Source organism: Nelumbo lutea, chromosome 1 (genome assembly GCF_056320005.1).
Source record: "Nelumbo lutea isolate HS-2025 chromosome 1, American lotus-T2T, whole genome shotgun sequence".
Taxonomy (NCBI): domain Eukaryota; kingdom Viridiplantae; phylum Streptophyta; class Magnoliopsida; order Proteales; family Nelumbonaceae; genus Nelumbo; species Nelumbo lutea.
The window spans coordinates 129,813,273-129,825,066 of NC_142684.1; the positions used below are offsets into that span (position 1 = coordinate 129,813,273).

At 43.5% G+C, this 11,794-nt stretch overlaps 1 protein-coding gene across 1 annotated transcript; it reads right to left on the bottom strand.

Moving 5' to 3' along the window:
• Positions 1-247: 247 nt before the first annotated feature.
• Positions 248-3,181, bottom strand: LOC148877533 (arogenate dehydrogenase 2, chloroplastic-like). Its single transcript, XM_088942118.1, has 7 exons — positions 2,621-3,181; positions 2,330-2,498; positions 2,062-2,229; positions 1,742-1,824; positions 1,544-1,613; positions 1,357-1,431; positions 248-695 (listed from the first exon to the last, which is right to left on the bottom strand). Exons 1-7 carry the CDS (start codon positions 3,007-3,009, stop codon positions 423-425), a joined length of 1,227 nt encoding a protein of 408 aa, XP_088798244.1. The 5' UTR covers positions 3,010-3,181; the 3' UTR covers positions 248-422.
• Between the last annotated feature and the right edge of the window lie 8,613 nt (positions 3,182-11,794).

The window sequence follows — 11,794 nt, forward strand, 5'->3', positions numbered from 1 at the left end:
ACGAGGCGCCTCAGTCATGGGCCGACCCTACATGATGTCGACTACACAATCCCCAACGTCACCCACCACAATATGAGATGGATTCTATTCTTACAGAATATTCTCTCTCTCTCTCTCCCTCTCCATTTAAGTTTCTTGGCTTGCTACTTTAATGTTAGACTTTCAGCCTCCCACCACCAACCTCGCAAGACCATTTCCACATATCGCAACTAACCCACATTTTAAGATAATTAACAACCAATCAAACACTAAAAAATTGAAATCAAATAATTTTATCAACCTCAATTAACACACATATATATAAAAGGAAAAATTACATGGGCGATGATGAAACTGACAAAAAAAAATTCAGATGGCTGAGGATGTTTCAGACTATTGATGAACAACCGACGCTTGTCGATGTGTTCTGGTGCGGTACCAAGCTATCTACGTACACCGGCAGCCCGAGATTCATTAGGCTTTAAAGCGGCTATATCTTTGCTTTCCTGTGGAAGAGGAGGGGGCACGGCAAAGGAGGAGAGGTCCTTCATCTTCTCACTGTTGGGTAGGAAGTATGGTGTGGAGTTGGGTTCCCTTGGCTTTGATTGGGCCCCTTGTAAGGGCACCCTCTCTACGATTTGCTTCCTCAGTATGTCATGGAGTCTCCCAAACAACTTCTGCTTCACTGTCTCGAATGCTCTGTCAAGATTCTCGATCTGTGACATGTATATAATGTATTAATACACTATTAGATCATATTTGAACTGAACTGCCTAATTAGCTCATTAACTAATAAAACCACGTATGGCCCTATAATGATTTAAAGGTATTTGTGTTTTTTCACATGAGAGTGATTTAGTGGTTACACCACCTCACACCTCACATTGTAAATTCATGTATTGACTTGGCTGTATACAAAATTAATTTTGGTTATACATAAAGGGTAAAACGTGCTAATGGTGACTTATTACCAAATTATTTCAACTATTTTGTTGTGGGTTTGGCAAAGCTGGAAGGTCCAAGTCTTCTCTTTTTACTTGGTCATAATTTCAGTGCTTATATATATTTATTCAGATTAGTGATTACAAAGGGGGCCTACCAAAGGTTAGCAGCCATCTCACCACAATTCCAAAATAATTGCAAATTGTAATATAAATTTATCTCATAGGTTTCAATTTCAACTCTTGGAATCATTCAATTCAATTAAGAAATAACACTATAGTATTAATTAAAGTTTATTTGGTCAAATGGTCTAAGTATTCAATCCTTATCCCATTGTAAGAGTGGATTTTTATTTGTCCAAATGTTGAACGATTTCTTTAACTGAAATACATGATAAATATATGAGAAAACATCAAGTAGCTTTGGTAGACTTGCCTGCTCAGTGGCGTTTACGTTGTACATGAAGAGCCCGTAGTAGAGATCGAAGCTATCACTCACAGTGTTTTCGGTCTGCATGAGAGTTGAGAGAGAAAGATAATCAGCACAAAAATTACATCAATACTGGAGCATTTTTTACCTTTATAAAGTAATTGATCAAATGGGTCTTAATTAGTAGAATTACCAGTTGTAAGAGTGTTTCATATCCCTTAGTGTTAATGGGTGTAGACTCCAAGTTCAGATGTGATAAGATCCTGAAGCAAATGAAAAATATTAAGATGACCCATTAATTCTTTTAAGTCTCAATATGTAATCAAGAGTGTGGTTCAAATTATCAAACAGTTTGTCAGCACTTTTTTCAGTTAAAATCACTAGCAGCTACCTTCCAATGGTGTGGGTGATGAATTGGCTGCCTGCGGCATGGCGATCGTGTTCTTCGCAGGACATTTTGACCATTCGGCATCCCTGAAAATGAAAGAAAAGACCCTTCATTAATTAATTGGTGACGCTTGATTTGCCCAGAAAAATGCCATTAATTAATCTGATTAGACATTTTTGAGCAATAAAAGATGTAGTTGGTAGAATGGAAAGGATTCCCCAACTTTCTCTTGGCCTTCCTTTGTTGACAATGACCAGGTCAAGAAAAAATCGACCGCGTTAAGGAAAAATGGAACTGTGTTTTTTCTTCGTAGAATTACCAACCTCTTGCTCGAAGATGCTTAGGAACTGATCGCATTTCCGCTCCTGTGGAGTGTTTCCGGCAATCCGGACCTTGTCGTAGACGAACGGCAGCTTTGCCCACCCATGCTTCCCACTCTCCGGTCCGAACATGGGATGTGTACAAACAATCCCAAATTCCGGTGGAAGCACCTGAAAGCAATTAAGAATTAATTCACTTCAAGTAATTCTTATGTTGATGAGTCAAAGTACCAAACAAATTAAACAACCAAATCTCAGCTCAAGTGGGTACCTCCAATAACAGATTTCTTGGGAACTGTTTGACTGATAAGACATCGGCGAAGATGGTATCAGGCCTCAGCTTGTGCATTGGGATAGTTCGGACCACAGTCTCGGTCGACAAAATAGAACTGCAAATTAGTATCACATCTGGCTGCTGTTCACATAACTGATCCATGTTTCTGTTGTCATCAAAATAAAAGTGTTTGATATTAGCTAGTCTGGTGCCAGCTTAAATCCATTAGTTCTCCCGTCGAAATGTTTATAAGAGTGCAGGCAACATAAAGCAACCAATCAGACTCACCTGAAAAACTCGATCCCATGTTCTTCACAGTACTCGGAGTAATCGGAACGGGATGTTGCCAAGACGTTGTGCCCTTGTCGCCTGAGCCCCTTGGCGATGAACTGACCGAAGTTTCCGAACCCAACAATTCCAACCCGGAGAGGATCCTCCGGCTCGGCTTTGGGGGCCATGGATGGCTCGGAGATGGAACAATGGACGTGGTTCAAGATGTGGGCACGTCTCAGGGGAGCGGCTTGCAGTTGTAGTCCAGCTTTACCGAAAGAAGAGGAGCTTGATTTGTGAGGAATACTGAGGTGGTGGTTATTGGTGAAGGTGGTTTCGACTGCGGGAGGCAAATTTGGTCGGATTTGGGGTTTGCAGTGGCAGAGGTGGTGGAGAGAGGCTGCCATATTCCTCCCCTTACGCTTGCCAATGAAAAGTTAAAGATTCGGACTGGTCTCCTCCTCCTCTGAGCTCTGGCTTCTTCTTCCCAGGCACAAAGCTTCAGAGGCTGAGGTTCGAGGACATGCCTTGGAAGAAAGGATGATATTTACATAGAATAAGCTTGTTCTGCATTTACTTAAATATCCTCAACCTTTCTGGAGAACTAAAGAATGCAACGGGATTCCTAATTAGCGATGAATGATATTAAAAGATGGGGAAAACTTGTACGAAAATGTGATAAATGGAGATTGGAGATATATTATACGACAAAGGTAGTTGCACAGTTGCACGAAATAGTCACGTGATGGAAATCTCTTCTCTTATGGCAGGCACTAGGCACTTAGGCAGGGGGCAAATTGACAAAGTCTTGGAAACGTTCAGGGTGGGTCTTCTTCATAAATGAAAGTTTGAGGGTTAAGTGTTGCTACCGCTAAAGAATATTGTGACAATCTGTAATTAAAAATAGATCCATGTGTGCGCTGCGTTGTTCTTTTCTGAATTCAGAAAACATGGTTGCTGTTTTTTGCTTTTTATTTCAAACAAATAACTAAAGCGATTAGAAACTACTACTAGTACTGGCCCACATGTCTATTCAATACAGCCCAAGAATGTAGCCACTTCCTCTCCGATCTCCACATCTCATCCAGCACGTTGCAGATAAATGGGTCCTCTACCACACATGGAGCTCAGAGGGATATGTGAGTCCGGACTCTTAATATAAAACTCTCTATTTTTTTTTTATCATCATCATAGAGGATTGATCTATTACATATTTACATAAATCCTATTTTACAATTTCATGTCATTGTCTATTGCAAAATTGATTGTCAGTTCGTCACATGTTCATATAGAGAAAGAAAGGGAATTAATTGTTGAGAGGGTGGTCAATAGTCAAGGATGCTAAGTTAAATTTTTTAATTCTATCATCATTAAAAATATGTGACACTGAACGGACATCAATCCGGCCAGTGGGTCATGAGTGAAACGGTCCGACCATAATAGTCAAAACTTATACATAAGTCATCTTTTAAACCCATACATAAGTATATAGTTAATTATTTATGAAGACTATGAGCAAGCTAATATAAAACAAAAATTTGGGAGTGGGAGTTATAGCCCCTGACTCCCTGGTCCAAACGTTCCAACCAGCTGGTCCAGTCCAGGTCAATGACGTCCCGTAAAATCGGTCAAGCCATGTTACGTAAACCGTAAGCGCAACTGTTCAATATGATCAATTTATCAACACGTTTTGAGAGATGGAGAGCATCATCAACTCACGGCTCACGAAACACGCAGGAATCCCTCGATCTTCCTTGGTTGGGGCGGCTGCCTACTGCTGTTCAAGTTCAACCCCCTCATACCCATTGAATACTTCTCTCTCTTGTTTTATTTTGTAAATGACTTATACATAAGTCATTACCTACCCAGCCATGATTGTCTTACCTGATTACCATACGATCAGAATCTCGCGCCTAAAAATTTAGACTCATACCCATTGAATACTTCTCTCTCTTGTTTTATTTTGTAAATGCCATTGGATGGATCCTTCCTCCGACCGTCCAAGCATGGCTGCACGCTTTTCTTTTACTTCTCCCCTCCTTCAATTTTAATAATCATTTTGACATGTCAATATAACTTCCTGGAACAATCCCTTTCCCTCACAGTGATTTAGATTAGGGTATTTTGGTAATTGAACAGTTTTGGTAGTTGGTTGCCGAGTGCCGACACATACAGCCAAAATTGTTTTGACAACCAGACCTGATTAGATGGTTGAAGTAGTTTCGACCCGAACCACGACCCTTTCTAGTTCCTAAACCACTCAGAAAAAAGCCCTTGCCGGCTCGGCATTTGGATCATCCCTTTTTTTTTTTTTTGTATTGATTACTTGTCTAGGGCTTACCCAGTTGAACGGTGGAAGTCAATTGCATTCAATAGTTATTAATGCCCATTTGGGAGGGATTTAATGTAGTGGTTTCTAATATTACATGAGCTGAAAAACTCAAAACACCATGAATCTTAATGTGAGCGGATTTGGCCCTCTAGTGAAATTATGACATCTGTTACCTCAACCAACTAAGTGCGGCCTCTAACAACTAGACAACTCGAGCTAGCTACAGTCAATTCGTCACCTACAAGAAGCTCAGCACTTACAGGCAGCTCGGCACTTACAAGCAGCTCGGAATAGGCAGCTCACCATAGGTAGCTCGGCATAGGCAGCTCGCCACAGGGAGCTCGGCACTTACAGGTACCTCGCCACTTACAGGAAGCTCGCCTCCTATTAGGCCACGAAGACTTGCCTCGGGTAGAAGCACATAGGCACATTACCGACAACTCAGTGAAAAGCAGCTCGGTGAAAAGTAGCTCGATGCAAGGTAACTCGTTGCGGAGTAGCTCGACGTATCGTAGGAAGATTTCCTACCTAACAACAGTACCTACCAAATCTGGAGACCTGCGGCCACGTCTCTCATCGTGTCTGCCAGCCCTGAGAGGTATCCCTTGTCTGGCAGGGCCGTACTCTGCAAACGGTTACCTGCGCCCACCAGCTCAGCCCTGGCAAGTAACGGCTGCGGCAGAGAATCAGAGGTGGTTACGCCAGATCTGTTAGAACATCGCTATATAAGAGCTCCGACCCCCTAGAGGGGAGGGGGATGAAAAAGGGGGGTAACCCCTGCTCTCTAGCTCTCTCATTTCTCTAATATCATCTTTAAGCTCTCTACTATCAGAGTGCTAACTTAAGCATCAGAGTGGCCTCGCCGGGTAAATACCACTGGGTCCTCTGATTCAGTTCTTGCAGGTTCCTCGGCTCCCGCCGTCTACAAAGAGGAGCAGACTATCTCATGTAGAGGGCAGTCGGGTTACACTCCACCAGGGAGCTCGCCACCAAGGCAGCACACCCAGTAGCAAATCAAGGTAGCTCACCACCAGGGAGCTCGCTACCAAGTAGCTCACCACTAGGTAGTTCGCCATTAGGGAGCTCCACCATCCTCTGAGTCACAGATCACCCGGGAGCAGGTCAAATGACGAAGTACTTAGCCAAAAGATTGACACATCACAAAAAAATTGGTACGAGACCGAAAAAAGTTACATCAATTGGCACCATCTGTGGGAACACACGACAAAAAGCTAAGTTCTCATCCTACAAAGGCTAAGTTCTCATCCTACAAAAAACTAAGTCCTTTCCTCCCAAAAAGCTAAGTCCTCACTTTTTAGAAACTGAAGCTCTCACTTTGTAGTTTCCTATGAACTCAAAGACTATGCAAGGAGCTAACAGACTAAGCAGCTCTACCAACTTTACTTTCAATTCAGATAAAACCTTGTTAGTCCTCTTCGTGAGGTCCCCCCTACAAAGATGAGCTCTTCGCGGCTTCCGTAGGAGTTGGCGGCCAACAGACTATATGGGCGCCCTTGCCGGTTGAGCCTTCCAAGGCTCCCAAGTGAGCTGGTGACCTAAAGTTAGTAGTGCTGCCCCCGAAGGTCGAGCTCCTAGTAGCTTCTTGTAGGAGTGGGTGACCGGAATTACGAGGTTGATGCAGCGCAATCATAGATCTAAGGCACCCACCTGGTTAGCTCAACACCTCACAGGTAGCTCGGCACCTGATCATCCCAACACCTCACAGGCAGTTCAACACCCGGTTAGCCTGACACCTCACAAGTAGCTCAACACCCGATCAGCCCGACACCTCATAGGCAGCTCGTCACCCAGTCAACCCGACACGTCACAGGTAGCTCGGCACCTAGTCAGCTCGACACCACAAGTAGCTCAATACCTGGTCAACTCGGCACCTCACAGGTAGCTCGGCACCCGGTCAGCCCGACACCTCACAGGTAGCTCGACACTTGGTCAGCCTGACACCTCATAGGTAGCTCGGCACCCGGTCAGCCCGACACCTCACAGGCAGCTTGGCACCTGGTCAGCCCGACACCTCACAGGTAGCTCGAAACCTAGTTAGCCCGACACCTCACAAGTAGCTCAGCACCTGGTCAGCTCGGCACCTCACAAGCAGAGACCTCGGCACCACATAAGACCCAGTCGCCTCTTTGGCATGGGCAAAGTCAAGGAGAGTGGACTACAAGTCGTTCCCAAAGCCTATGGGCCACATTACTGCTGAAAAACCCAATCGCCTCTACGACATGGGCAACACAACTGTTTAAGACCCAGTCGCCTCTTTGGCATGGGCAAAGTCAAGGAGAGTGGACTACAAGTTACTCCCAAAGCCTACATGCCACGTTACTGCTTAAGACCCAGTCGCCTCTTCGGCATGGGCAAAGTCAAGGAGAGTGGACTACAAGTCACTCCCAAAGCCTATGGGCCACATTACTGCTTAAGACTCAGCCGCTTCTTCAGCATGGGCAAAATCAACAAAAATGAAATATAAGTTGCCCCTAGAGCCTAAGGGCTACGGTACTGAATGGACGGAGACCTCCTCACTTTACAGGCAGCTCCCAGAGCCAAAGAAATTGGATCAGTGCTTACTAGCTCGCCGACTTACAGGCCAAAAGGAGAAATCTATTCCCTTTGCCGAGTTACTCTCATCTTAAGAGTGGGGGGCAAATGATGAGGGTGGATTTGTCCCTCTAGTGAAATTATGACACCTGGCACCTCATGCCAACCAAGTGCAGCCTCTTACAACTAGACAGCTCGAGCTAGCTACAGGTAGCTCGCCACTTAAAGGCATCTCGGCATAGGCAGCTCGCCATAGGTAGCTCGCCACTTACAGGCAGCTCGCCATAAGCAGTTGGCCACTGACAGACAGCTCGCCTCCTATTAGGCCACGAAGACCTGCCTCGGGTAGAAGCATCTCGGCACATTACCAACAGCTCAGTGAAAAGCAGTTCGGTGAAAAGTAGCTCGGTGCAAGGTAGCTCATTGCAGAGCAGCTCGGCATATTGCATGAAGATTTCCTACCTGACAACCATCCTTGCCAAATCTGGAGACCTGCGCCCACGTCTCTCATCGTGCTTGCCAACCTTGAGATGTGTCCCTTGTCTGGTAGGGCCGTATCCTGCAACGGTTACCTATGCCCACCAGCTCAGCCATGGCAAGTAACGGCTGCGGCAGAGAATCAGAGGCAGTTACACCAGATCTGTCAGAACACCGCTATATAAGAGCTCCGACCCCCCAGAGGGGAGGGGGGATGAAAAAGGGAGGTAACCCCTGCTCTCTAGCTCTCTCATTTCTCTAATATCATCTTCAAGCTCTCTACTATCAGAGTGCTAACTTAAGCATCAGAGTGGCCTTGCTGGGTAAACACCCCCGGGTCCTCTAATTCAGTTCTCGCAGGTTCCTCGACTCCCGCCGTCTACAAAGAGGAGCAGATTATCTCATGTAGAGGGCAGCCGGGTTGCACTCCACCAGGGAGCTTGCCACCAAGGTAGTGCACCCAACAGCTCATCAAGGTAGCTCACCACCAGGGAGCTCGCTACCAAGTAGCTCACCACCAGGCAAATCGCCATCAGGGAGCTCCACCATCCTCTGAGTCACAGGTCACCCGGGAGCAGGTCAAATGAAGAAGTACTTAGCCAAAAAATTGACACATCACAAAAAAATTGGTACAAGATCGGAAATGGTTACATCAAAGCCAATCTTGTAAAAATCTAGAAAGTTAAAAATAGTTTTTTTTTTTTTTTTGACATTTTGGTGATACACTTGAATCCTTCACATGGGCCTTTTTGAACAAGCACAACACCCACCAATAAGTTGGCGATGACCCCTCTCCCCAAACTCATGGTTGCACGCAAGGCTTTTAACCTGTCGTTGACCCAAATGGTCGAACCATTTGAACTATCACCTGGTCAATTTAATTTCTGGATTTGATTTTCATAAAACTCAGGGTTTGTTAAAAAACCGTTGACAAGTCAGCAAATTGAACAACCTGAATGGTTGAATCGCCAAACCGGTAAGCAGGCAATGGTTCAACTGTCAACCTATACTTTTTAGTCCATTTTTTAAGTTTAAAAAATCAAAAAATTCCCCAAAAGTCCCAACTCGAGCCCCCCTTCTCTTTTTACATATTTTTCAGTTTTTCTCACATTTTTTGCATTTTTGGATATATTATTTTTTGTAAATATTAGGTATTTTTTATAAGTTTTAAGATATTTCAGACGTTTATTTAGCTGTTTATAATTTTATATCATTTTCTAGATATTTATACAGTTTATATATATAACCTGTATGTGTGTGGTGTATAATATAATTTTTTACTATTTTAATTATATCATCACCAGACTGAACCATTTGACCCACTCGGTCGAACCGGGGACCCATGACCTATTGGGAAAACCGAGTCAACCTCCGGATAGCTTTTAAAACATTGGTTGCAAGAATTGAATCTGCTTTTCTATTTAGAACAAATCAACTAATGCATCAACTGAGCCACCACTCAATTGACATTAAAAATGGGTTTATAGAAGCTGCAAAAATGGATTTCAAGTGAAAATATTGAAGTAATTCAATCAACGCAGCTGAAGAATCAACACAAGAAAGCCCTCGCAAACGAGCTCTTAATGACCAGAGATTTGAGGACTCGTTTGATTTCAAATCCGTCCATGCATATAATGGACAGTCGGTTTCACCTGGATTTGTTGACGGGATAGGGATAGATTCGGTATCCCATCTCTATTTGGGACTTGGGAGAGGGTTGGGACTTAGAAAGTTGAGACAACATATGTGAGTGAACCCCACCCGGTGATATCCCATCCCCAATAATTAAATAGGGTTGAGAAGGGGAGAGTGACCGATAACTCCAAGGTCAGAATTATTGATTTGAGATAGGTGTCTGCTTAGAATCGATGCCAATTCACAGGCAAGTATAAATTTGGACGTTCTGAATGTCTATAGTTTTTTTACGGTGAGGAATCAGAATAGAGTATGATATTTTCATTCACGTGGGAGTTGGGAGGGGAAGGGAACTACTAGTGAAAGGGTGGGGTGAAAATGGCGTTCACTTTAAATCACTCAATATGTGTTTGGAGACGCGGAAGATTTTTAAGACGGTGGAGAGAGAGAGAGAGAGAGAGAGAAAAAGAAAGAAAGAGTTGAGGTAAGAAGGAGATGCCAAATTTATTTGTAGTAAAGAAAAAAAAAATGCTAAATAACGCTCAAATGAAACTAATTGAGTTGGGAGTTGAGAGTCTTGAGACCCAAGACCCAATCATTCAATTAAAATTTGATAGGGTGAGTGGGTCGTAATTCATTCATGAAACATGGGGTGTGGGGCCATCAGTGATCAAAGCGAGACAAGTGCATCAAAGTTTGTTTGGTTACAGTTGCGGCTTTCAAAAATCAAAATGGGGAGGATACAAGGGGAGTTTCAAACCCACGTGTCTAACGTGGGAGTTGGATCCGACCCGTTGAAGATTTGGCCCAGCCTGCCACTACCAACATTAATTATGGGTTTTGGACATCTCATTCTCATACGTCCTGCCCAATTCCCACGTGATTTTTTTTTATCTTTTATCATCATTATTATTATTATTATTAGGGCAAATTGTTGAAACTTCATAATGTTGAAATTCTCCTGAAGTTTAATAATTGTAATCACCTATCCTAAATTTTTTTATTCAGTTGCAAATAAATTCCCTGGGATAAAATCTTCTAAAAAAGGTATGAAAATGTAGAAAATACGTATGAAATTACCATTAAGGTTAGTTTTTACAGAAAAAATTTAATACAAACATTATAAATAACAAAAATAAAGAGAATTTTAAATTGTAATTTTACCTTTAAGTTTCTAAATCAATTTAAGAAAAGATATTGGAAGAGTTTGGGGCAGTGATTCATATGAATAGAAAATTTTAAAAATATTTTTTTGTCAAAATTAATGCATGAATATTTTCGATATTTTCATGTCTCTTTTTAAAAGATTGTACCAAAGAGTGCCTACTTACAACTATATCAGAAAGTTAAGGAGAGGTGATTGCAATTGCCAAACATCAAGTGAGGTTTCACTAATTTATCATCATCATTGATGAGGGCGAATTTGGTCCTCCAACATCATGACAGATGGCATCTCGAAGCAACTGGACGACACCCAAACACCACCTAGACGATGAATTGCCCTAGCCAAAGTGATGGAATTCCCGATCGCCATCGACTAGGCAACCTGCCTTCTTCGCCGACCTAGCGACCTCGACCACAACTTAGGCCAGCTAGCAGCACCTTGTCCGAGACTGACCTATAGCACCTTGTCACCAATCGAAGTGACATTGCCACGAGGAGCGACCTCCCTCAAGGGCTTGCAGACCTGATTGAGGTCTAGGCAGTGACCTGCGAGACGTGCTCGCCAACCAATTCTGCATGCACAACCTGCCACTACCGGGTCTCTTGGAAGTTGGCCCCCGTACCGAATGTTCTAGAGGAGACCGATCAAGGCATAGAGACTGGTCTACGTGTACGACTACCTCCATGGACTTCGGACCGGTTGGGCATGACCTCCCTGAGATCTCGAACACGATACATGAAACCCACACCAAGCAATGCCTATATAAAGGCCTCACCTCCAACTTGACAAGGTCAAAGGAAAAAAGACGTGCGATTTTTTGCTTACTAGCTCTCACATTTGCAAGCTTTCAGCTCGCAACATAACCAGCAATTGACTTAAGCATCAAAGCGACCACGCCGGGTTAGCCACATTGGGTTCTCAGAGCTTTCCTCTTCTTTTAGCTCGACTCGCTAGCCAAGCCACCGATGTTCGATCTGCCACCCAACTAAGGTCGACTAGATCGTGCATAATTAGTTGGCATCGTCTATGG